At 37.9% G+C, this 27,263-nt stretch overlaps 1 protein-coding gene across 7 annotated transcripts in view; it reads right to left on the bottom strand.

The window, feature by feature from the left end:
* Positions 1-27,263, bottom strand: part of CSPP1 (centrosome and spindle pole associated protein 1) — a 60,386-nt gene that overhangs the window by 12,735 nt on the left and 20,388 nt on the right. For all 7 annotated transcript variants that reach the window (XR_011558723.1, XR_011558724.1, XM_070747879.1 and 4 more), the window contains 15 exons: positions 25,900-25,993; positions 19,321-19,378; positions 17,554-17,741; positions 15,886-16,007; positions 14,805-14,877; positions 14,483-14,603; positions 12,160-12,307; positions 10,832-10,984; positions 7,398-7,510; positions 5,327-5,476; positions 4,643-4,774; positions 2,818-2,922; positions 1,722-1,782; positions 1,481-1,604; positions 173-303 (listed from right to left, as the gene is read on the bottom strand). Coding sequence is in view for 5 of the 7 variants with exons in the window: in XM_070747879.1 (XP_070603980.1) it covers positions 173-303; positions 1,481-1,604; positions 1,722-1,782; positions 2,818-2,922; positions 4,643-4,774; positions 5,327-5,476; positions 7,398-7,510; positions 10,832-10,984; positions 12,160-12,307; positions 14,483-14,603; positions 14,805-14,877; positions 15,886-16,007; positions 17,554-17,741; positions 19,321-19,378; positions 25,900-25,993 (1,773 nt within the window). In the remaining 2 variants the exon portion in view is untranslated. The remainder of the gene's footprint in view (positions 1-172; positions 304-1,480; positions 1,605-1,721; positions 1,783-2,817; positions 2,923-4,642; positions 4,775-5,326; positions 5,477-7,397; positions 7,511-10,831; positions 10,985-12,159; positions 12,308-14,482; positions 14,604-14,804; positions 14,878-15,885; positions 16,008-17,553; positions 17,742-19,320; positions 19,379-25,899; positions 25,994-27,263) is intronic.

The following is a 27,263-nucleotide window of genomic DNA, read 5'->3' as shown; positions in this document are numbered from 1 at the left end:
CTGATAATTTTTCTCTTTATATTATTAGCATAATTTTAACTACATATAGAATAGCATTTAGAACACACTTCATGTTTGTTTGATTTTTTACTATGGTACACACAGAAATGCTGAGAAAGTGATTTTGATACCTGTTGGTTATTTGACCTCCTTTCAGAGTTTCTCAACTAACCTTTATATTTAAGTTCATTAAATTCACGGATATTCTGTAGATTAATAGGATCAGTAATCTCCTTTGAAGATGGTCGCCTTACTGGAGCTTGCATGCGGAGTCTGGCCATTTCAAATATATCCAAACTTTTCCTATGAAAGTTACCAAAATCATGCAAAAAGATAAATCCAAATTTCAAAAAACATATAAGCTCACTTAGTGCAAAAGAAAATTTAGAATTAAACAGATGATTAAAAATTGGTCTAAAACAAAATGAAGAAAAAAGTTCCAATTTTGTGAATTTTAGAAAGCCAATTAAAAAATTGGAGAAGCCATTTTTTACAATATACTTATTAAACACTACATACAATAACACCCATGACAATACGTATTGCCATGCATTATTTTAGGTTTTAGGCAAATAGTTTCCATTAAAGTTTAGTTATTAATAGTGGCTATAAATTAAGAAATACAAATCATCTCCAAGATGAAAAAGTTATCAAGTATTTCATTAAATAAAGCAGCCATGGAGAAATCTGTTTGATTATAATATGTCTTAAAAAAACTAAAATCTCGCACCTAAATACAAATGATTAACAATGAACTACTGTAAATTAAGCAATTGCTTAAATCCAGGAATTTCTATTTGAACTCACCAACACAGTCATTGTATCAATTAGACCTCATTCTGACAATATGGCCTTGTGTTTGGTTGTTATTGTTTAACTATAAAGCAGAATTTCTTTAGATCATAAACAATTTTGGAACCAAATTCATCACAGCCTTAATTGATATTCCACTATGGGACAGCTCCATGAGAAAAAACTATAGGAAGATTTCCCTTTAATTTTATATAGAATTAATTTTAGGTCTCTCCTAATGACAGGACACCAGTTCACATATAAAAGTATGTGTGGTAAAGTATATATGGTGAAGTATCTATCATAACAAAATGTAGAAAAGCAAAAGACCCAATACTGTCTTTGCGTATTTTTTCATTCTAAAACGTTAGAAGACACTTTACTGCTAATTAAACCAGGGGCCCCAATACCTGGGCCGTAGTCCATTATCAGGTCATAGCCTGCTGGAATTGGGCCGTGGAAGTGGCAGGAGAGCACACACACACACAACTCCACTTGTAGGAGCAGCGCACAAGTGTGCTTGTCCAAATGGAGCTGCACATGCACCCACCCACCACTCACACGGGACTATCCCCTCTCCCCACGCCCAGCTGGAAAGGTCAGGACCTGCTGAATTAAAGGATTCATTACTTTTCCACGAAGAAATGTGTATTGTATCAAATGATTTGTGACAAACCAAACTCCTTACCCTTTCCCTGGCATCTCATCATCATCGCTATGTACTTTTAACCACTGATCCTGTAGTCGTCGCTCTTCGCTGCGCAGCTGCTTTCTCATCTCCGAAAGTTCATTTATTACGTTCTTTTTTTCTTCTGCAAATTCAGTATAGCGATAATTGGGTACAGAATGCCCAGTATTAATTTTCTTTTTAGAAATATTTATTCTGGTCATTAACACAACCAAATGAAGAAGAGTTATAGATTTCTTACCATATGCACGTATTTGATTTTTTCTAGCTGGTACTGGTGGTGACTGAGCTCTGGGGACATCCTAGAAAAAATAAATTAAATTTACATTTATCTTGCGGGGAGGTAGAAAATTGCATACAAAAAGAGAAATAGTTCACTTTTACTGGTTTTGCTAAGGCCTGATTATATAGGATACCAACAATATAACTCATATTGAAATAATTTTTAAATTAAATATTAAATATTGAAGGTGGAAACTACAACCAGGGAATAATCCTTCCATTCTTAATTATATTAGCAATAACCACAGCTGCCCAGTCTTTTCCATAATATTTAGTATTAAGAAAGAATAATCCCTTGGTTTCAATGATAGATATTTCCTAAACTTTAAATGCTGCATTTAAAGATGCTGCACATTAAAAACATGTCCATTTATATCAGCTCCCCATTCCTATCTGCCATTTAATTTTTAAAATTATTATTAACCATAGCGTAGAATTACACATTCTTAGAACCTCTGAGTCAGTGATGACAAACCTTTTTTTGCTCGGGTGCCAAAAGGGCACACATACATGCAATTGCGCATGCGTCTGTGCCCACACCCATAATGCAATGCCCTTCCCCACACATGCACATATACACACACAAAATGTTGCCCCCCTACGCATGCACACAGGCCTCACTGAAGTATCCGGACTTCCGGCAGGCCTGTTGGATCCCTGTTTTTCGTCATCCATAGGCTCTGAAGGCTTTTCTGAAGCCTGGGGAGGGCGAAAATAGCCTCCCCCCACCCTATGGAAGGGCAAAACATCAGCTGGCTAGTACACACATGCATGCGTGCCATAACTTTACCATCATGGCTCTAAGTCATGGAACATATGCTACAACCTGAAGAAAGCAAAATTGGACTTAAAGTTGACAGGTTTGGAAAATAGTGCTCTAAATTGTAGCTAAGGTAATGGTAATAGAATTATTAAACATTAGTAAGGAGAATAAATATAGAAATATGTTGATATGCCCTTATCCCAAGTAACTTACAATCATTCAAGAACACAATTATGAAATACAATGCTAAAAAATTATTTTTGAATTACACCTGTATAATAGGCAAACATACCTGTGGGTAATAAGACAAACGACTCTCCATCAGAAGTTTCCTTTCTTCTTTTACTAATGGTTTACTCTGAAGAGTTGGTATAAGAGGAGAAGGTTGTCTAGAAATCTGATAAACGAAAAAATGGGGAGATGAAAATGTGCACTTCTAATACTGACTCAATAGTAGTTAAACCATCAATTTAAAATAATTATAATTTTCATACACACACACACACACACACACACACAGGGTGTCCATTTTAAATAATTATAAACTTGGTGTTTATTATAATTTTATTATTTCAAAAATGTAAAAATATTTACAAGTATAATTTTATTGTTTTTTATTGTTTTATTATTTTATTTTATTTTTATTTTTTTCGAAGGTTAGTCTGGCTGTCATTATTGTGTTCAGGGATTGAATCTGCAAAATAAACACAAACAGTTTAATTATTGGCTATTTGCAATTTTTAAAAATTAGTTAAAATGCAGTGAAAAAAACATATGTATGTATGTATGTATGTATGTATGTATGTATGTATGTATGTATGTATGTAAAATTGTCCTAAAAATGCGAGTTCCAGATGTACTTATAAATGAAGAGGAACAGCCATTGCAATCTCCAGAACATTTAAAATTTATTAAAAGCTACTAAAATTAACTAAGCTTTCGTTAGTCCTCTACTAAAGTCGTCAGAGTATTAAAATCCCCATTGAAGACAGTTGATTTTATAAGGCTGTTCAATTTGCTCATTGCCCATGTCACAGGCCCACAGCCTTCCTTCACTCCTGTAATTAGCTTTATTGTTGCTAGCTTAGTCATGTAAACAGGTGGAATTGCTGTTCCTTCTTTATCTTTTGCGTATTGCCTCTTTCTCTCCCCAGGGGGTAGAGCAGGGCTATGAGGAATTACTTTGGGTGTACTTATCTCTGCTTTCCCATGATTGTGTATTGGGGGTTGGGGGTGTAGAACAATGCAAACCCAATACACGATCATGGGCAAAAAAGATGTTACAGGAGACAATGTGGGTACCTAAGAAGGGAGGAATAACAAGGGGGAGAAAGTAGTGATAAGTATACCCAAAGTAATTCCTCATAGTCTTACTCTACCCCCTGGGAAGAGAAAAAGGCAATACGCAAAACATAAAGAAGGAATATATATATATTTCCAAATTTGTAAAGAACTGATGAACTAGCCAAACCCTCATAGGATTCAAATCTGGGTTAAAGGTTCTAACCACTAGGCCACAGGCTGTACTCATTTTTATCAGTTGAGCCAGGGGAAATTTAAATGTTTTTCTGTCAAGTCACCCGGCAGATCCAAATATATCCAAATAATATCCAAATATTATTAAATAGAATTCCAGGGTTTCAGGAAGCTTCCCTGAACACTCCAGCGTGCAAAAAACAGCACAAAGGGCAAACTGGAAGTCCGTTTTTCCAAAGTTACGGTTTGGCATTGGGCAGTTTTTTGCCATCCGGGGCTGTGGGGAAGCTTCCCTGAAGTATCCAGAGGGTGAAACAGTCTTCCCCAAAGTTGAGAATCAGCTGGCCAGCACACACACTTGCGCACTGGAGCTGGTATAGGACAACGTCTCGCGTGGCCTCTGATATGGCTCTGCATGCCACCTAATACTATGAATGGTAAGTTGTTTTGCAATTTCTTTTGCAATAATTATTTCTACTTTGGATTCCAACATCAAACTAGGAGTTATTCTTATTGATCTTCTGGAAGACTATGCAGTTTCAAAACGAAGCATTTTGGGATGTGCTTAAGAACTGCAGTTTATGATCTTACTTGGGTCTAAGCTAATAAGGACAGACTTTAAGATTTTGTTTTTAAATTACCTTCTCTTGAATCAAATATTTTTCAGTTTCAATATCCTGTTTATTCTTTTCTTCTTCCTCTATCCTTCTTCTTTCAGCTTCTTTTCTTCTTTCTTCAGCTAAGTTATATAATTCTTCATTTTTTAATCTTTGCTTTAAAGATAAAAATGAAATGATGCAAACCAAATTTAATGTTGATTAGAAAACAATTATCAAACTGCATCTCTGAAGTCTTTTCTTGCACTGCAAAAAATGGGAAAGCCTATCATATATAATATTACCAAGTGCCCACTGGAATATTTATGTCAGAGATTTGTAAATCAAACTGATATATGTAAAATCTTTTCATTTTATATAAATTGCACTACATATATTAATTACTTGCTGTTCTCCACTATTCCAATTAAGGAATAGAAATGCACATTTTATTTACTCACATATTAATTAAAGGGAAGTTGGAATACTAGTGAAAAATAGTATATTTTACCCGCTCATAATCAGATAGAAGTGTACACTCAAGGAAGATATCTTTTGACAACTTCCTATGACCCCAAAAATATGAAGTTTGACTTTTTAAAAAAAATCCAGGTTTTTTTTAAGGAATCTATTACAGAAGTAATAATTATTGTCTCATTTTGGGGATAATAAAAAGAAGTAACCGTTCTCTTCATGGCAAAAATCTATCAAATTTATTCATAATCATACCTCATCTTCTTTCTTTCTCCTCTTTTCCAGTTCTTCTTCATACTCTCTCTGTATTTTAACTCTCTGCTCAGCTAACTTTCTTTCCTCCCGTTCTTCCTCAATCCTTCGTTTTTCACGTTCTTCATTTTCTCTTTTTCTTTTTTCCTCTATCTGGAAACAAAATATCATTTGTTTGCTGTTTTCATAGAACTAATTAAACTGGCTAGATCATTATGATCAACTTCTGATCAATGGAAGTTTTTTCTCTCCACAGCAATCTTAATTACTGGATTGTGTCAATACATGCATCTATTATGAAAACCATTGCATCTCTTAGTATTTTTTATGAAGGTTAGTAGTTATAGTTGACTAATGTTGAATATTCTGATAAAGAAGAAGAGAAGCAATTGGAATCTCATGATCAGGAATTTAGATAGAACTGTGGAATTTCATGAGGAATTAAATTTAATGAGAAAAAAGGCAAGGAAAGAATAGAGTGATCACATCAAGGTTAGTTTAGGTTAAGTGAAAAGAAAGAGTTCCAAATGATGAATATACAACAATTCCTAAAGAATACAAATGTAGCAACAGGAGCTAGTATGAAGATGAAAACCAATTTGGAAAGGAGCCGTCCCAATATACTGAAAGTATAATGAATACATGACTAGCTGCTTATTGTGTAAAGTTATGCACTTATGCTCAGTGTAGTACGCTATCAGAGAACAACCCATTTTATTGAGACAAGAATCCTAAACTATCTGTACTCAGACAATCAGTAACCTATACTGACAGTACAAATTGTCCTTGACTTCGTTTAGTGATCGTTCAAAGTTACAACAGCACTAAAAAAAGTGACTTGTGATCGTTTTTCACACCATTATAGCATCCCCAAAGTCATGTGATTTACAATTGGATGTTTGACAACAGGTTCATTTTTATGACAGTTTCAATGTCCTGGGGATCATGTTATCAGCCTTTGTGAGCTGACAAGCAAAGTCAATGGGGAAGCTGGATTCATTTAAAAACCATGTTACTAATGAAATAACTGTCGTGGGCTCAATTGTGGTCGTAAATCAAGCACTACTTCTAATTTTTAGAATGTAACAGCTTGATTCCATTCCTGGGATGCAATTTCCTATCCTGTAATGTAGAATGAGGATTGTGGCAGAGAATATCACTTCAAGGTGATGTTCTCATAGAAAGGAACCAGCCCTGGGGTGATGATCTATTCTATATCTTCTCATAGCTCCTGCAAGAGGTACAGAATTTTTGATTGTATACAATTCACTCATTAAAACTAGTGGCTTCATGTAATGGTTGCAAATAATGAAGATTAAAATTCCTCCCAAGGAGAAATTTACAAGATGTTGCAACTGAAGTGTTGCTACTCAGGGTTTTGACTCTTTCTGAGGATACTTCATTGTATTCTGTCCACTTTTCCACTAGTCAGTTTTCATATTCTTTAGCACAGAACATTCTGTGATGTCTAAACAAATTTATCATAAGATTTTTCCAAAAGTGTTATTTAGAAATTATGATAGGATGATACTTTGGCAACTTTTTAATAAACCTAAATTTCCTTATTTTAGCCTCAGGCATTTTAGTGTATGATCTTTTAGGGATCATGTTCAGTATTTGAAATTTTATTTTATTTTATTTTATTACATTTATTTGCTGACCATCTCCTCGTGGACTCAGGGCGGCAAACAACAATAAAATACGATACAGAAGTTTTAAATCCAGAACAAAAACATTAATCTAACAATCATACAACAGTCAAACCACAGAAAGTGGTTAGTGGTCAGCGGTCCTCCCAGACCTGCCGACAAAGCCTGTTGGTTAGGGCTTTTCAGAAGACCAGGACAGTGGGGGCAATACAAATCTCCAGGGGAAGCTGGAACCAGCTACTACTACTTACTACTACTAAATAAAAACACTAACCCGTAGAAAGTCCAGATCTGCAGCAGCATTTAGAAAATCATGTTTGTTGGAAGCCGCTCCGAGTCCTCGGAGAGGGGCGGCATACAAATCTAATAAATAATAATAATAATAATATATTTTCTTTGTTTAATATTGTTACAAATATACTTACCTGAAAACGAAGGAAGTTCTTATATGACTCTTGCCTCCTTAGATGTTCTGGACTTGGGGGTTCTGCAAAAACATTACCCCGTGCAAAAGGAGATGTTTGTGTATATGTAAAGCCTAATTTAAAAAAGAAAGGGAGGAAAGTTTTAAGCATTGGTAACACCACAAATGCTTTTAAGGTGATGCTAGGCATCTTACCCCAAATAATCTATAATTATGATGTAACTGAATGTTACAGAATATTATCAAACTTAAGATATATTTGCAATTAACAATCAGAAAGTATTTTTAAAAAGCTTATAAAGAATCAATTGGATTCTTCTATAGTAGGCACGACCTACCTCCACTGGAAACAAAAACAAAAGCTACTAATTTGAAATAACTAAATTTTCCACTATCAATACTGATAAAGATTGCAACACAGACAATTAAGGGAACCAGAAGACCAGACACCCTTGAAACCATTTCTTTACTATGCATGGACAGATGACAAGGGAAAAGAAATAGAAAAAACAAAACAAAACCCAAGCCTTTAATTAATCAACATTTTCTGCATTCAAAGTCTTTACTGTGACAGTCTGAATTGTGCCCAAGATACCCTGAGCTTTAACAATCATATACCAAGAATTAGAATACTTTTAAATTATTTAATGATGGGGATAGATTTTCAGGACTACCGTATTTTTGGGATTATAAAATGCTCTGGAGTATAAAACACACTTAGCTTTTGGGGAGGAAAACAAGAAAAAAAAATCTGCCTGCCAGGAATTTGTCTCCTTGTAGCAAACAGCCTGGTCAGCTTCAACACAGCCTGATTGGTGGTAGGATCAGCTTCCCAGAATACTATCAATCAGCTGTTCCAGCCTGGAGGATTGCGGCCGCGCATTGCCACCGCCACCTACCATCACCTCTATGCGGTCCATTTTCAGCCTCTACGTGTCCCATTTTCAAACTCTGTGTGGCCTGTTTTTGGTCCATTCCAGGTAGTTGAGATCACCACCACCACCTATCACTGCCGCCTGGAATGGGCTGAAAATGGGACATGAAGATGCCAAAAATGGGGCACGTCGAGGCAGTGATAGGTGGCAGCAATATTCCGGGAGGCAGATCTAACTGCCAATCAGCTGCTCGTGCTGAAACAGGCTGTGCTGAAGTTGACCAGGATGTTTGTTGTTTGCTGCAAGGAGACAAATCGCTGTTTTCTGCAAGGAGGCTGAAGGGTGGGAGCCAGGTGGGCAGGGCTTTGGCAACATTCACTCTATAAGATGCACAGACATTTCCACTCATTTTTTGGGGGGGAGTGCATTTTATAGATCAAAAAATGTGATATATCTGGCAATACTTGAAATGAATTTCACCATTTCCTTTCTGATTTATTTGCTTTAAATTAAAAAGGTAACTGCATTTTTAAAAAATTACAAACAGAAAATGTTAAAATCAATAGAAAGGAATCTACATCTATCACTTCTAAGTGGTCAGTTTTGAGAATGTGAAAATCTTGAAGAGAAGTTTAGTGTTCTGACAATTTTTTCTCAAAAAACTAAAAGTGCATTACATTTCCAATATTTTTTCTCATTTCCCATATTCTTGTAGATCAAGCAGCGTTCTGTATCCACTGCATACCGGCGTCTATATACACTTGAGCTATTCCAGTTTTCTTCAAAAGTGTATGCATTGATTGCAATCATATGCATCAAAATAACCAAACTTCCTCAGTTTTTATAATATCCACTTTCCCCCCTTCAAAACATACTTTAAAAAGCAATAATTTCCATTTCTTCACCCCAAATCATACAAAGGCCCTGAAACTAAATTGAGTTTAGTCTGTTAAAATGGTAGTTGTGTAACACAGGATTCCTGAACCCTGACCTCAGCCAATGGCCTATACCAGTGATGGCGAACCTATGGCACACGGAGCCATATTTGCTGGCACGCAATTTGTTGCCCTAGCTCAGCTCCAACGTGCATGTGGGTGCCGGCCAGCTGGTTTTTGGCTTGCACAGAGGCTCTGGAAGGGCGTTTTTGCTTTCAAAGAGCCTCCAGGGGGATGTGGAAGAGCATTTTTACTACCACCACCCCCTGGCTCCAGGGAAGCATTTGGAGCCTGGTTAGGGCGAAACATGAGCCTACTAGGCCCACCAGAAGTTGGGAAACAGGCCTCCGGGGGAGCGGAGGAAGCTGTTTTTGTCCTCCCCGGCCATTGAATTATGGGTGTGGGCACTCGCGCATATGCAATATCGCATACTTACACTCTTTCGGCACCCAAGGGAAAAAAGGTTCACCATCACTGGTCTATACCCAACCAGCCATGGGCTGGCACATATACATGAGTGTGACTCAGCTCATGTAAATGGTGGACCAGAATGCACATGCCTGTGCATACAACTCAACTTGCAGTTGAGCTGCTTATGTATGCATGTGTGCATCTGTCTGCTGCTTATGCATCCTGGCTCCCCTCTCCACCCAGTCAGGCTGCCAAGCTGTAAAGTTTGGGGACTGCTGGTGCTTAAAACCATGAAATAGGCATGTCAAAATGCAATCGTGAAGAAGAGTCTCGTATCTGACCCTAAGCAGGTTGAGTATTTTTGGAGTTTGTCTTCAAATAAGACAATATGGTAGAAATCCGACTAGAGTCAAAAGTAATCTAAGCTAGAAGTGAAAGTAAAAAGGTCCCTATCACTACGACTCAGTTTAAAAAACTAACCAGCAAGGGAGATAGAGGGCGTACTTCAATAACTTAAACTCAGTCCCTAGCAGCCGACTAGTTGAACCCATGTTGGACTCTCCTTAGCAAGCACCCTGGAGATTATAATATTCCACCAAGGAAGATCTTTTTATTGAAATTTATGAACATGTACTCAATACAAAAGGAAAAAGATAAGCAAACTTGAATTGGGCTTAGAATGCAAACCAGAAATAAATCAGAAACCATGAACAACCCAACTGAGTGCTGTAAGCAATGTAAATTCATTTTAATGTATGCCAATTAGTATAAATTCAAAGTAACAATAAAGTTATTCTGTCTAATTATTCCCATTTGCTTATTGTGCTAGATTACTTTTGCAATGACTTATTTTTTAAAACAATCATTATTTGAAAGGGAATGATTATTCACTGATACCATTAATGTACCACACTAAACAAAATAAAAGAAACTTCACTACATTCTCAAAATGTGAATCCAACCTGTAAATTAATAGAAAAACCTTTGCATGTGCACAAAGTCCATTTTGATGCAGATCAGAAGTCAACGGGGATGTAACAACTTTCATAAATGTAATAATACAGGTGTAGTACTATTAAACTTTATACGCTTTAAGAAGATGGGAAAAATATATAGGATTTTCTTCAGTGGAAAGTACAGCATAGGAAGAATGAACAATAATTTTGACCAATGACATCACACAGTTGCAACTGAAAATATATTAGCATTTAAACCTGCTGTTTTATTTGTAGATTCATCTGTATTTTCAAGTCTTGGTGAGGCCAAACCTAGGTCAACAGATTCTACAGCTCTTTTATCTTCATGTACTCGTGCGTCTGGGTTATGGTATGCATCTTCATTTTGTTTGTGCATCAAATGCAAGTCCGCTGAAGAAAAGGGGGAAATTTTATTCCAATGTTGCATATTTATAACAGTTTCAAGAGTTATTAATTCCGAATTACAGTTAAAAGGATGCATGAGGGCCTCAGTCTAAGACAGAATTATGTGCGCTGTGTACAATAGTCTTTATTTCAAATTCTGCTATAAGTCAAGTAATTTTTTAAAAACTTGTTAAAATTAAAAATATTATCATCCAGTTTAGCAATAAGAGTTCAGGTCACTCAGTTTTGTTATAACATTTCACTTTTACCTAATAGTATTAAAGGATTAATGTAAGATTTACTTTAAAACATAGATATTTTAACATTTTATATATGAGTGATTGAATTGACAATCTCTTCTTGTGAAGAGAATGATGTCTTCTCTTTACAAGGAGGCTTTTAATTCAACAGCATTTTCAAAGAATGGAGAGAAGTAAATTCTGTATTTTTAATTGTTTTTGATAATCTATTTCAAATACAATATTTCAGATATGGAAAGTGCAGGAAAAAGAGAATTAACAAAATTGGTTTTTAGCCCTTCCATCTAACTTAAGTACAATGAACAGAATTCTGTCCAGAAAGCAATGGCTCCAGCCTACCTAACATGTTAAACAGTCAATGTGACTTTTATAATTTCGTTTAAAATATGATTAAAATATTATACAAATTTAAATCCTTACTTCATATACACAAGCTCCAAAAGGACACATACAACTTTAGATAACAGTTAACATTAATTGAGTTATTTATTTTGAAAAATCAGAACTTCTAACGGAAGGTATGTACTAAGAACTGATCCTTCAAATTTTATGAGGATACTATAATTCAATTGCCTTTTTGTTGAGAATATATTAAAGGCCTACAAAAAAATTTCTGGGCCCAGATGCTTAAGGTATCACAGGACTCCCTTTCTTGCTCCGATCATAATTTTCTTAATGCAGTTCTATCAAATCAGCTTTTTAAAAATCTTGTTATAAACAGTTCTTGTTGACATAAAAGAAAATATTTTTCAACCGCATTATTTAACCAGGGAAAAAAAATCCTTCTATGCTGTAAATTCGCTGTAGTACATCCGTTTTACTTGTGTAACAAGATGCCCCTTAGCAGAGAGTATACATAAACAGCTACAAGTCTGAAGAACTAAAAGGAAGCTAATTAGATAATTAGATTTTCAAACATACTTATAAGATTTCCTTTTTTGTCTCTGAGAGGAGCTCCGCCCCCTCCCTTCCCCCAAGGGTTATAATTTCTCATTTCAGCTTCTAATTTGGCTTCATAGCGTTCTTTTTCTTCCTTTTCTTGCCTACGGCGATCTTCTCTTTCCCTTATCTATATAAAATATACATAAAATAGCAATTATTTTTAACAAATACTGAATTTGAACAATACTGACATACATAGTCTTATTGTGATACATAGTTACAAATTAGGTTAAACAAAAATGTCCAGTTCTTTAATTGGTGTATAAAGGGATAATCAGTAATACTTAGACCAGCACTAAGAATAATAATTACAACATACAGTGGTACCTAGTGATACGAACCCCTCGTGATACGAACTCGGGGTTTGGAAAATTTTTGCCTCTTCTTACGAACTTTTTTCAGCTTACGAACCCACCGCAGATCGCAAAATGGCACTCCGCTGGGCGCTGCCACCCGGCTGTCACCTTTTAAAACAGCTGAGGGCTTCTCGGCATTCTCCCGGACCCGAACCCAAACTTTTTGGGTTCGGGAGGCCGCCGAGAAGCGCCACCGCCCGGCTATCACCTTCTGAAACAGCCGGGGGGCTTCTCGCCGTTCGGGAGAACGCCGAACCCGGAAGTTCAGGTTCGGGTTCCGGAGGCCGCCGAGAAGCGCCCAGCTGTTTCAGAAGGTGGCCTCCAGGAAGGATGTCTTCATGACGTCAAAGCTCCGCCCATGGAATTTCCTATTGGGATTCCCCACCTCCTTTCCGGCCTCCAGATCGGCCGAAAACGCTGCCACTGATTGCAAAAACGGCGCTCCACCGGGCGGCGGCGCCTGGCTGTAACCTTCTGAAACAGCCGGGCGCTTCTTGGCAGCCTCCAGAACCCGAACCCGAACATCCGGGTTCGGCATTTGGGAGAACACCGAGAAGCCTATAACTATTTGGATAGGGAGTCTCTGCTCACGGTCACTCATGCCCTCATCACCTCGAGGTTCAACGACTGCAACGCTTTCTACATGGGGCTACCTCTGAAGAGTGTTTGGAAACTTCAGATCATGCAGAATGCGGCTGCGCAAGCAGTCATGGGCTTTCCCAGATATGCCCATGTTTCATCAACACTCCGCGCCTGCACTAGTTGCCGATTAGTTTCTGGACACAATTCAAAGTGTTAGTAATGACCTATAAATCCCTACATGGCATCGGCCCAGAATACCTATGGGACCGCCTTCTGCCGCATGAATCCCAGTGGCCGATTAGGTCCCACAGAGTTGGCCTTCTCCAGGTCCCGTAAACTAAACAATATTGTCTGGCAGGACCTAGGGGAAGAGCCTTCTCTATGGAAGCCCCGGCCCTCTGGAATCTAGTCCCTCCAGAGATTCGAACTGCCCCCACCCTCCTCGCCTTCCGCAAGACTCTGAAGACCTATTATGTCACCAGGCATGGGGTAATTAATATATCCCTCTCTGACTAGTAAGACTGATGTATGATGATGATTGTGTAATTTTGATTGTTTTAATGATAGTGGGGTTTTAGCTATAGTTTTTAATTATTAGATTTGTATTGCATTGTTTATTGTTGTTATGAGCCTCCACGAGTTTTTGGAGAGTGTGGCATACAAGTCTAATAAATTATTATTATTATTATTATTATTATTATTATTATTATTATTATTACTTTGAACCTATGGCATACATGCCACAGGTGGCACGCGGAGCCATATCAGAGGGCACACGAGGCACTGCCCTATATCAGCTCCAGCATGCATATTTGCGCTAGTCAGCAGTTTGAGGAAGGCTGTTTAGGTTCATCTAAATAAAGTCCTTATTTGTATACTGAAGATATAGATTGTCACAAACTCATAAATACCACTGCACCAATCAGGTACCTTGAAATCTTATCATCCTGCATAATATTTCCATAATATTACATAGAGAACAAAAGGGATGGATAAGAGGGGGAAGAAGAGAGAGGGAAAGGAGAAGGCTGTCTGTTTTGGCAATTTATCCAAGGTAAACTGGGCCCAGCTGTCTGTTTTAAATGCACTGATACTAGAAATTCAAAGTATATGAATCTCGGAGAGGGGCGGCATACAAATCTAATAAATTATTATTATTATTATTATTATGCCTTGCAGCATGAGTGGGTAATATTAATAAGAAACTGAGATATTTTAAATTTCTTACTAGAATGCGTAAAGATCATTTGGCTTACTCAAGAGAAATTACTGATCAAAAAATATTACTTATCAAAATTTCTTTAAAAACTAAAAGCTCAATTGAAAATACAAAAATAATTTCTGGACAGGTTTCACCTTCCTACCTGCTGTTGTAATTCTTGCTGGTAAGCTAAGGTAGCCTCTCTTGTGGGTTTTGGTTTTTCTTCAGGAAATACTCCCAAAACCTTTGGTTTAGTACTTGCAATGCTTGCTCCCAATATATTGCTGCATCAAAAAGATTTAAAGAAAGTGGGTTTTAAGTGACGTTTTCATAATTTTCCTGTATAATCTTGTCAGCTACAAAAGTGGTCTGCTTTATATATAATGTTAAGTTCTGGAAGCTGGCAATAATTTCAAAATTATATTCATAACTAGAAATAAAAAACAACATAAATTCTTGTTTACTTTGCACTTTTTTGTACTTACATGGGCACGGGAGGTTTTTCAATAGCGTCGAAAGGGGGCGGTGCTGATGAAGGCTGTGTCCCACCTGCACCATCTAAAATAGCAAAAGATATCCAAAATGTAAATCTAAGATGTATAGCAAAACATAATATAATATTCTGAAATAATAAACATAAAATTATCATCATCAGAAGTATGAGGATAGTATTAATCAGTTGGTAAACACTGTTAGGATTATAGTTAGTCCTCAATTTACCACTAAAAGTAAGAATTTTCATCACTATGTGATTGGTTATAAAGCAAGATGTCACATGACTGTATCGCTTAGCAATCGCTATATCAGCCCTAAATGCAACCGTTTGTTAGCCAAGTACCTACCCACAATCCAAACCATTCTAGGTTTCATCCCTTCCAGTCCCAGATCCTCCCTGCATCTCTGCCCTTGTGGCTATCTGTACCATGGTTTGTGGGTTGGCAAGCCGCCCCAGAGTGGGAAGACTCTAAGGATGCTCCAGAAAGCTGCAGCTGCCTTCACCACCCTAAACTCCAAAGATCCCAATGCCCCCCTCCATTGCTTCTGCTGGGGGGTTTTTTTTTTGGCCATCTTCTTCTTCCTGCTATTGATGAGGCATGCCTGGAATGGCTGGCAGGCCAGGCTGGGACTGTGCTTTGGCTGTTAAAAACAAAAACAAAAAAGCCCATAACGAACCAAAGGCTCTTTTGCATCAAGTTCCTGACTAAGGTTGAACTGCAAAAACAACACCAGAGCTTCAATATGCGAAAAAGCCCTTTCACATTCCTATAAAGCCTCGTCTCGTCTTTTCTTTCTTTCTTTCTTTCCTTTCTTTCTCTTTCCATTCTTTCGTTTTTGCAGCACAAAGGGGCATTTTGTTGTTGTGACAGCTGCAGTTTTGCCTTTTTTCCAGTGGGCCATGCCCCCTGGCCATTCCCAGTCAGTCACAACCACCCTGGCCATGCCCCTTTCCCTGCCACGACCCTCACCCAGCACACCCCCCCCCGGGTCTGAGGGACTGAGAATTGGCCCCCTGTTTAAAAAGTTTGACTACCCCTGCACTAAAGAAAGGAATAAAATAAAACTTACAATATGTGAGGCCGGGATCCAACGGATTTCTAGTGCCATAGTAGTAGTAGGCATCATCATATGGAGTTCTATAATTATCCGTCAAAATTGGAGGTGGAAGGGTTGGTCGAAGGGGTGCAATTCTAGACAAAAAAAGATGATACAACTTTTTAAAATGGTACAGAAGAACTGCTAATTCATAAACATTAGTTCCAGTTAGCTCTAGTTGAAGCTGCACTATCCCTAAAAAAATAAATTGGTATATTGGGGATTCTTCCAGATTTACCATTACTGTTAGAAGAGAAAATAGAGGCCATGGTTAGGAGGGCTTTGCTCAGCTTAAGTCTACTAAGCTAATTGTGCTTCTGTCTGGGGCAGGAAGTTTTGATGATGGGGAGCAATGATCTCAATAACACCTGATCTGACTACTATAATGGGACTGTTTTTGAAGTCGACTTGGAAGGTACAGTTGATAGAATGCAGCAGTTGACTGATGCTACTGTATTACACCTATTCTTCAGTTGCTGCATTGCTTCAATGTTAATTATTGAATTATTATAAATTTAAGAAATATGCACAATACATTGATAGCACATAAAAGGCATTCAAAGAATAGATATTATTTGTTCATATTTGTAAATATTTGTAATATATTTGTAAATATTCAATAAATATTATTTTTTTAAAAAAATAAATTTAAATTTACTTGTTAATAAAGAAGTATAAATTTAAAAAAAGAAAAAAAGAATAGACATTAAATGTATATATTTAAATACAAAGGATGCAATATTGGAACTTAAAAGGAAATCACGCGCCTTTAAAACTTGGAAATATAATAAAATTTTATCATATGCCCTTTTTAAAGCAAAACAGGATGCTAATTTTGTTTTTCAAAAAAGAAAAATCAAACATAGTAGCTGCACCATTTTATCTGGAAGTTTTTATGGATGATGGTAAAGCTTCCTCTTTCCCAAAATAGGATGCTAATGAAATTCTTGAATTACTCAGATAAATGTTTTAATTATTAAGAGAAGTAATACAGAAGATAAATCACAATTAGCAGCAGTTATTTTTCCATAAAATTAAATAATGTGTATAAAAGGGACATTCATTTCTTTGGCATGAAGCAACCAGAATCAATATAGTGTAATCCAATATTCGATCTAGACCAAAAAAGAAAGTGATCTGTAATCAACTAAATTTAATGGAAAATACATTCTATTTATAAAATGAATGCATGGAAAACCCTAATTTAAACCTATAAATGGATACCCAGATCACTACTTCACATTAAAAAAACCCACAAAATACCACTTGCTGCTATATTTTTCTTTGAAAGCACTGCCTACAAAGGAAATAATTTCTCATTTTTCTATATTAGGTTAATGGAATGGTCCAGTTCAGATATACAAATCTAACTTAATACCCAGGTTTCTAGACTTTTTGTCCTTTTAACATGTAAAAATCAACTTCTTCAAAAAGGGTCTACATCTTTTGAGAAATTTGGGGTTTTTTGTAACCCCAGTTAATTATATCTTCTTAATCTGCATGCATTGGAAAAGTAGGATTAATCAAGAACCTCTTCAGCTAATTATAGTCATCCAAAAGCAACAAGGTAAAGATGAGGTTTATGGGCATAACCCATTCCAATTTCTAATCAATTTTAAAGCGAACGCTACTGAAAATCACCTGGGGGCCAACACTTCTCCAAGAGCACTGGACAAGCCTCTGTGGAAATCTTCATTCACTGGTGACACAGGAGGTGCAGATACAGAAGTAATTGCAGGAGGAGTCTGGAAAGCTAGTCTTGGCCTTTCAGGTGGTATTTTCTCCGCTGGTATATGTGGCTTTAATCCCAATTCTTGTAGTCTGCGGGGCTATGAAAGAAAGTAGATTTATTTATTGTTTAGTTGCTTAAGTGACTCAAATTGTTTCAGATTTAGGAACACTCAAGACGAAGGGAAAAGTGGACACTTAACCATGAAGTTTCAGTCTACTTGCAGCCACCATGGGGTAATCTCATTGTACTACCCAGAGGGAAAATATTATGTATTACACTTCAGTACAAGATTCTATGTTACTGACTCCTCTTCCTTGGTGAATAGCTTCAGGAGGCTGAAGTTGGAATTTCTGCACCACTCTGATCTACGCGCAACTTGGCAATGGGACAGTTTCTCTCCGCCCCCTTTTCCTATATTGTCTGCCAGATCGACACAGGGGGACAAACCTAGCTTTGCTAGCCCATTGCAGCTAAGAATCTCAAAGCCAAGAATGAATGTGTATTCAGAATCGGAATTTGTTGTCAGCGCTCCAAATAGCACCTGAGAAAGAAATCAAGTCCCAGTCCAATTCTCTCAATCAGAGCTTGATTTATTAACAGAACCATGTTGGTTACGCCATAGCCATTCCGATTCTGAATACTCCCCAGAATCCCACCTAGGTTAAGGTTCATCTTACATCGCCACACCCACAAGTTCATCGCGAGAGCCAGTCCGTGTGCAGGGGTTTATCAGCTTCCTCTTCTCTTCAGTTGAGGCAGAACAAATGGTGACCTTGGCTCACAGAAAGGAATCTTTGGTTGTGTCTAGTAATTTCCCCACTGACTGCTCACTACCCCTCCCAACCCTCCTTATGCTGTATTACTGTGGCAGGCCAAAATCTCTAACCCCATATGATGGTTTCAGCCTGACAGAATATTTGTATTGAAGCGAGCCTGGGTGCTGGATCGGCCGCCAGGAGTAGCCCAGCAAACTATTATGCGCTACTCACTGAGGCGGAGGGTGGGGTGGAGCTAATAGTTTCCAAGCTAAGTGACTGAAGAAGCTCAGTTGGCTGGCGGTGAGGTGGGGCATCCCAACACAGTTCCTGAAGACTTTTTTGCCAAGTGGAGACAAAGCGACTGTGTGCGTGCCCACCAAAAAGGCTCTATGTGCCACGTCTGGCACACGTGCCATAGGTTCGCCATCATGGGGCTATACCATGGAACACAGTGAAGGTGGTCATCAACAGATGGAGAAAATATGGCACAACAGTCATATTACCAAGAACTGGATGTCCTTTCAAAGCTGATGAACAAGAAGAAAATTAAGTCTGAGAGGCCAAGAGATCTACAGCAACGTTAAAGGAGCTGCAGGAAATTCTGGCAAGTATTGATTGTGATTACATGTGACAACAATCTCCTGTATACTTCATATATCTGGCCTGAAGGTTAGGATGGCAAGAACAAGGTCTTTTCTTACAAAGGAAAACACCCAACCCTGACAGTATTTACAAACCTACATCAAGTAAAAAAACATGTGTTATGCGCTGGTGAAAGAAAGATTGAACCTATTGGCCATAATTCCAAAACATATGTTTAACGCAAAAAAAAATATGTGTGTCATCATATCTGCAATATAATATGGTAGTGGCAGCGTTACGCTTTTAGACTATAAAAGAACTGAATAATTAACTCACATTTTTTTCAGGGTCTACCACTCCAGATGCAGCAACAGAGAGTTCCAGCTCCTTTTCACTATTAAAATAAAGAGGGAGAAACCCACTTTCACTGAGGATTAAGACACATATTAGCTTGAGATATTTTATTTATTTAGGTAATTCATCATGATAATCCAGATCTTTCAGATTCAAACTAGACAATGAACCCCACTGCGAAAGCTATAACTTCATCTGTTCAAGCCTTTGTAATCACTCTGATACAACAAAGGCCAACAGATCCTCCTAATGATCCATAGAGAGCCATAGATCTATCATATAAACTAAATCCCTCAATTCAAAAATCCATAGCTGGCTGGTATTTTTGTTAGAACTAATAAAAAGGAATTAAAAACATTAATAGTTTCCAAAAGACAGATCTCAAAGGAAGGAAATACTCAAGAATGTCCAAAACTTACTACAGAAGTTTTCAATCATTAGATTTGTATTTTGGACACTTCCTTCATGCCAACCTGTAACTACTGTAGCTTAAAAAAAAAAGTACAGTATTTTACTTTAAATTTTGACCAAGGTAAAACAATACTATTATAAAATCTAGAATAAAATATTGAATCGAATTTCCTTTTTTTATAAAACAAAATTACACAAATCAGCACTTGAAATACTTGTATTTTGCATTAGACTCTGTTTCATACTTATGAAAATTCTTATCAAACTTAAATTTTAAATTCCTATAAAGAAATATATTCTGTGTATATCCAAAGCTGCTACAATCAGATTTGTGAAAGCTCATATTATCTACAAAATGCTTTAAAAGTTGCATACTGAGAGAAACTGGAAGTGTCGGGGCAATAGAGTCTGGAAATAGAAGGCTCCGATGAGCCCAGCAAAATTCCAGGCTGACAAACCGCTTTTGGGGGGGGGGGGGAGGGTGTCTTTGGACCGGATCTGTCCTGTAGGGACAGAGAAGAAGGAGAGAATCTCAGAAGACCAAGAGGGGTGGGTAGGCAACTCTCTCGGACGTTGGAGATAAAGCTCTTTGAATTGGCAGTGGGGTCATCAAAAGCTGGGGCAACCGGAATAAATTTGTGCAGGAGTGGAGAATTGAGCGGAGTATTGACATTGATGAATGACTGGCCAATAAATATTAAAGAAAAACTTGGAAGTTATCCCAGTGAAGAATTAGCATCTGATTTGGCGTGGGGGGGAAAGTGAAAGAAGCAGAAGTTTAAACACAATCCCAAAGTGGACTCTGAGACTATCAAAGCATTTTGAGAAGGAACCCAAAAGAAAGCCATTGTTTGAGCAGACTGGAAGGGATATTAAATTTGTAGTATTGAAGAATAAAGAAAAGTGCAAAATAAGGTCTAAAATGTGGATTTATATTAAAAGTTTTTATTTTCATTATTCTGTGGATTGGAGTTGTGGAGTGAGACACCTACTGGCAGAATAAATAATTGCAACAAATAATTTGGGAGCTGCAAGATAAGGGTTTTTTTTTACATAGTGTCCTTGGATTACAAGCGGTGAGAAGTTTTAAGAAGGATTTGCTTGTTTCTGAGAGGCTTGATCCCAGCAACAGGTGGTGGACTTACATTACCTTAAATTGAAGTTAGAATATTGTAGAAATAACAAAATGTCTCAGGAAGAAATTGATATTATCGATGAACAGAAAGAAATTATTAAAGAGATATGTGAACTATTTAAGTTGGATGAATCAGAAAATATATTGGAATCTACCCAACTGCATAGAGAAAACTCAAAAGAGAAGCCAAGACTCAGCATTCAAGAAAATAATACTGACTTTGATATTGGAAGTATGATGCAAAAAAGAGAAAGATTAGGAAAATAGCAATTAAGAGAATAAAGGGGAAAGTTAATGATTAACTGGCGCTAGCAGTGGTAAAAATGGAAATGGAAAAAAGAAGCACAAAAGAAATAGAAGTGAAGAGATTAGATTCAAACAAGACAAATGAGTATACAGTGATCCCCCGTTTATTGCGTCCCCAACCATTGCGAACAGGGTACTTCGCTATTTTTCAACCCGGAAGTCAAAAATACCATCTACGCATGCGTGCCGGGCACGCATGCGTAGATGGCAGCGGCTTCCCTGGGTCTTCCCCCTCTTGCTGGCGTCAGCGAGGAGTTTCCCCACCGCCCACGCAAACTCCTCGCTGCCGCCCGCCCTTCGCCCGCCCACGCCGTTCATTCTCGCCGCTTTTGAGCTGAGTCCGGGAGCGAATTCGCTCCCGGACTCAGCTCAAAACCGCCGATAGCAAGCGGCAAGGAACGGCTTGTCTCGGCGCTTTCGAGCTGAGTCCGGTCAGCTCGAAAGCGCCGAGACAAGCCGTTCCTTGCCGCTTGCTATCGGCGGTTTTGAGCTGAGTCCGGAAGCGAATTCGCTTCCGGACTCAGCTCAAAACCGCCGATAGCAAGCGGCAAGGAACGGCTTGTCTCGGCGCTTTCGAGCTGAGTCCGGTCAGCTTGAAAGCGCCGAGACAAGCCGTTCCTTGCCGCTTGCTATCGGCGGTTTTGAGCTGAGTCCGGAAGCGAATTCGCTCCCGGACTCAGCTCGAAAGCGCCGAGAGCCAGCGCCCCCCGGACCCCCAACCCGGGTTTGGGGGGCTGCTAGGAAGCCCTCCATGCCGGCGGCAAACAGCCGCCCCGCCCCCAATCTTCGGCTCCTCGCTAGCGCTGTGGGAGTAAAAACGCCATCTGCACATGCGCAGACGGTGTTTTTACTTCCGCAGCGCTACTTCGCGAAAACCCGCTCGTTGCGGGGGGTCCTGGAACGGAACCCTCGCAACGAGCGGGGGTCTACTGTATTGGGTGTGGTAATAGGAACTGAATAAGAAGGAAAAGAGAAGAGATTAGATGGGATCTTAAGACAGAAGAATGTCAGAGAATGTGAGGATGAGAGGGAAACATTAAGAAGTATTGGAGACTAAATGAAAATGGTTAAAGGAATAACTAAAGAACAAAAATGGGAAATATGATATGTAAAGTAGACTGTGTTAATACTATGTGTAGTCATAGTATTAGATTATGATGAATGACATGGAAAAAGAGAAGAAATATAATACAGTGGTACCTCAAGATACGAACCCCTCGTCTTACGAACAACTCGAGATACGAACCTGGGGTTCAGAAAAAATTTGCCTCTTCTTACGAACTTTTTTCATGTTACGAACACCAAACCCGAACTTCCGGGTTGGCTTCGGGAGGTTGCTGGGAAGCCCCCCAGCCCGGCTGTCACCTTTTAAAACAGCAGTGCAGCTCCCCAGCAGTCTCCGAAAGCGGTTTGCTCTCCATGTGTCCTCAACCTTTCACGGAGGGTTTTCCACCTCTCCTCTTCCCAGTTTGCTCTCCATGTGTCCCCAACCTTTCACGGAGGGTTTTCCACCTCTCCTCTTCCCAGTTTGCTCCCCATGTGTCCTCAACCTTTCACGGAGGGTTTTCCACCTCTCCTCTTCCCAGTTTGCTCTCCATGTGTCCTCAACCTTTCACGGAGGGTTTTCCACCTCTCCTCTTCCCAGTTTGCTCTCCATGTGTCCCCAACCTTTCACGGAGGGTTTTCCACCTCTCCTCTTCCCAGTTTGCTCTCCATGTGTCCCCAACCTTTCATGGAGGGTTTTCCACCTCTCCTCTTCCCAGTTTGCTCTCCATGTGTCCTCAACCTTTCAAGGAGGGTTTTCCACCTCTCCTCTTCCCAGTTTGCTCTCCATGTGTCCCCAACCTTTCACGGAGGGACACATGGAGAGCAAACTGGGAAGAGGAGAGGTGGAAAACCCTCCGTGAAAGGTTGAGGACACATGGAGAGCAAACTGGGAAGAGGAGAGGTTGGGGGGGGTGCTGGGAAGCCCCCCAGGCCAGCTGTCACCTTTTAAAACAGCCGCGTGGCTTCCGCAGTCGCGGAAAGCCGTTTTTTTGCGGGGGGGGGGGGGGTTTGGTTGCACGGATTAATTGACTTTACATTGTTTCCTATGGGAAACAATGTTTCGTCTTACGAACCTTTCGTCTAACGAACCTCCTCCTTGCACCAATTAAGTTCGTATCATGAGGTATTACTGTATATATTTAAAATTGTTTGAATAGTAAATATCAATGTTTGTAATAAAGTAAATTAGTGAAAGTAATATCTATAGTTAGAAGCAGTGGGCTGCAAAATTTGTCACTACCATACTGTGGCCGTGGCTTAATTTGTGGGTGTGGCTTGCGGCCATGTGACCAGGTGGGACTGGCTTGATGAACATGTGACGGGTAGCTTAAAGGTCATGTGATTGGCTTAAAGGTGGCCAACTTGACATCACTCATGTCAAGGGTTTGGGTTAAGGTTAGGGTGCCTCGCTTCCCCTCGCCTCAAAGAGATACAATTTCCCTATCTATTTACTATTACTGAATATCTAAAATATACTATTTAATTTTATGTATATATGCCATATGTGTACATACACATTACACCCAGGTACACAAAAATATACATTATCTACTGTATAAACTGTATGTACATGTATACATGTTTAAAACACGTACATGTTTAAAATTATACACATTCAACTTCATTTACTGTGATAGGAAAAACATATCCAGAGCACAGAAGGGGGAGGGGTTCAAATTTTTTCTACCGATTCGGTGTACCTGACCATACCTATAGGAGCTCATCGCTGTTTGGAAGTGATATATATATATAGATTAATATTGGTGATTAGAATAGGTGATTGTTTATTAGGTGAAGTTGGATAGTTGAAGGAAAGCTATATTAGAAAATATGAGCAGTGTTCCCTCTAATTTTTTTGGGGGGTGGGCGGAAAAGTATAGTGTCTGAGCGGCAGTCCCTTCGGGACTGGGCAGCACAGAAATAATAAATAAATAAATAAATAAATAAATAAACAAACAAACAAACAAATAAAAAACCCACCCTGTTTTGCCTCAGAGAATTTCAAAATAAAATACTGTACTGTGTGTCTCTAACAGTGAGCTCATAATAGGGCAACTCTATCAATATCAAAATGCCACTTAAATAGTTGAGCTAGTTTCAAACTAGATTTTGATTTTCTTTCTCTCTTCCTTACTCCCATTCTTTTTCTTTCTCTTTTCCTTCCTCTCTTTTTTCTATCTGTTTCTCTCTCTTCCTCTCTCTCTCCTTCCCTCTCACTCTTTCCCTCTCGGCTTCTGGGCAGGTTTGGAAAACTCTGAGTTGATGATGATTTTTAAGTGAGCGATTGCTCACTGCTCAGCTTAGAGGGAACTATGAATATGAGTATAAAATTTTAGGAAGTGGGGCATTTGATTTAATTTTCTACTATTGGATTTGTAATGTATTGTATCACTGTTATGTTGTGAGCCACCCCGAGTCTTCGGAGAGGGGCAGCATACAAATCTAATAAACAATAAACCAAAACTATAAACTATTTGGGGAATTAAAGAAAAATGGTTAATGGTATAATTAAAGGAAAGAAGAATGGGAATTATGATAAGTGAATTGTATTATGATTAAAATGCATAATTGTAATATTGGAATAAGATGATATGAAATGGAAAGGGAAAAAATGTTTGAGATAAATATATGTGGGAGAAATATCGGGATGAATGTATTATGAGATGATGCTAGATAGGTAAAAAGGAGAAGTAAAAATTAAGTTTAAAGAAACTTATTATATATGAAGTTAAATGGAAAAGGGATTGAGAAGTACAGTAAATGGAATTTCACTATATTGTAACAAATGAGAAGTTAGGAATTAAGATGGAAAGAACTACTTTTAAAGGGAATTAACTAGATGAAGGAATAAGAAAGTTTTGGGGTAAGGGCAAATGGTAATATTGTTTAAATGTTAGAAAAGAAAAAGTAGGTAAATGGAATTTTAAAAGATAGAGAAAGAATAATGTGGCAGAAATGGGAAATATATCAAAATTGTGTATGTGGATGTTATAAGCTGTATAATTTTTTTTACTCAAATGATACTCTGTTCAGGGAAAATATATTGTTTGTATGTTTTGTATGTGTGTTAAAAGTAAAAAAGACTTCAAACGAAAAATAAGATAAAAGCTACATACTGTAGTTATGTAGTTATACTTTAGAGAGAATATTATTTTTCAATATGCAATTCAAAAATCAAAATACAATTCAGAAAGAAAAAGAAGTTATACAATTATCACGTATATAATTTTATGTAACTGCTAAATAGGTTAATCCTATGTAACAGTAATGATCACATTACTGTATTTGAATATAGATTAGAATATAATTAGAAATAGCCAATTAAAATGTAAACCCATCTACAAAATGTATGTTCTTAATTTGTATATTCTGTTGTAGTTTTACAACATTAACCTCTTTTTTCTGAGTTTTCCTTGAGCAGAACCTTCCTTTTCTCCATTTTCCACACAAAATTATTAGAAAGTGCATACACTTGCCCCAAATGCACCACATTAGCCTTGCACTGACTGAATTCTGAATTGCCTTAAAATGATCTAGAATTAATTTATAATTTGCACCAAATGCGATATTGCACTAGTCATACTAATTGAAATCTACCTGTAAAATAGAAGTTTTATAACTAATCAGTCATGGAATAATTTTAACCATCATTCTTCTATTACCGTCTCTTATTTCTTTGCTGCTCAGCCATTTGCTCTATTAATTCTTGCCTGTATTGTTCTTTTCTTTTCTGAATCAAGTCTCTGTCTTGAGTTCCTAACAAGAAAATAAACACAGAAGCAAATATCTTTCTCTTCATCCAAAACAATGCCATATTTATTCCTACTGCATAGCTCCATTAATATCGTAACCATAGTAAGAAACATATTTACATCAAAAAACTGAATTACAGCTCATTCATTAGATAACAAATGAGATTAAATGGTTCTGAACTCCCACTGGAATTAAATGAAGAGCCGGGGTGGCGCAGCAGGTAGACTGCTGTACTGCAGGCCACTGAAGCTGACTGTAGATCTGTAGGTAAGCAGTTCCAATCTCATCACCGGCTCAAGGTTGACTCAGCCTTCCATCCTTCTGAGGTGAGTAAAATGAGGACCTAGATTGTGGGGGCAATAGGCTGGCTCTGTTAAAAAAGTGCTATTGCTAACATGTTGTAAGCAGCCCTGAATCTAAGGAGAAGGGCGGCATAAAAATCAAATAAATAAATAAATGGCACTTTGTGCCATTTTTAGTGAACCATTTTTCATATGACTGAAAAAATAGTAAGAACAATTTTCAGAGAAACATTAGTACAACAGTGATATCTTAATTTAATTAGGAGTCGTATTTGCAGATGATCTCTAAAGTCAAACAAGACAAGATTCACGAGATCCAACTCTTGTATCTCAGTCTGCAGGACTGACATTTTTTTCAAATTTCAAAAGCACAAACTAATAGAAGTAGCGCAAAGTAATGCAATGTTTGATCAGCTTTATCTAAAGTATCTCATTTTATTATTTGGGAGAATGAGAAAGTAGAAGAAATAAGATTATATATTGTAATATTTTTAAACTATCTAATATTTTAAATTCTTGCATCAAAATAGTGGTTTTCTTGAATATAGTTGAAGAGAACATGTTGGAAAATATTGGAAGCATGAGCAAATAAAAGTGAGAAAATTACAGTTTGAATAAGGACAAGTTAGAAGATCTGAGAGTGAGGGAAACAGTGAGCTGGAGAGTGAAATGCAAAAAAATCTGGACTGGTGAAACCCCAAAATATTTCAGAGATATCTTTGTGGGTGAAGTTCCCACCATGGACAGCTCCTTGAGGAAAAAGAGTTGCTGTTGACATTGTCCTCAGAGATGAGTTGAAGAAAACAGGAGCTGGACTCATGTATTTAAATATGTGTAATCTTCATTTAAGGTCCAGCAAGTATTCTAAGTATGTTAAACGAGGGGAACGAGTCCTCGTAGTTGCAGCAATCACAAGTCCTTACAGTCACAAAATTGGTGACCAGCTTGTAATGATGACATTATAGCATCCC

The sequence above is a fragment of the Erythrolamprus reginae genome, chromosome 3 (assembly GCF_031021105.1).
Source record: "Erythrolamprus reginae isolate rEryReg1 chromosome 3, rEryReg1.hap1, whole genome shotgun sequence".
In the NCBI taxonomy this organism is placed as follows: domain Eukaryota; kingdom Metazoa; phylum Chordata; class Lepidosauria; order Squamata; family Dipsadidae; genus Erythrolamprus; species Erythrolamprus reginae.
The sequence above is the reverse complement of the archived record's forward strand: the minus strand, read 5'-3'. Positions and strand labels throughout refer to the sequence as shown.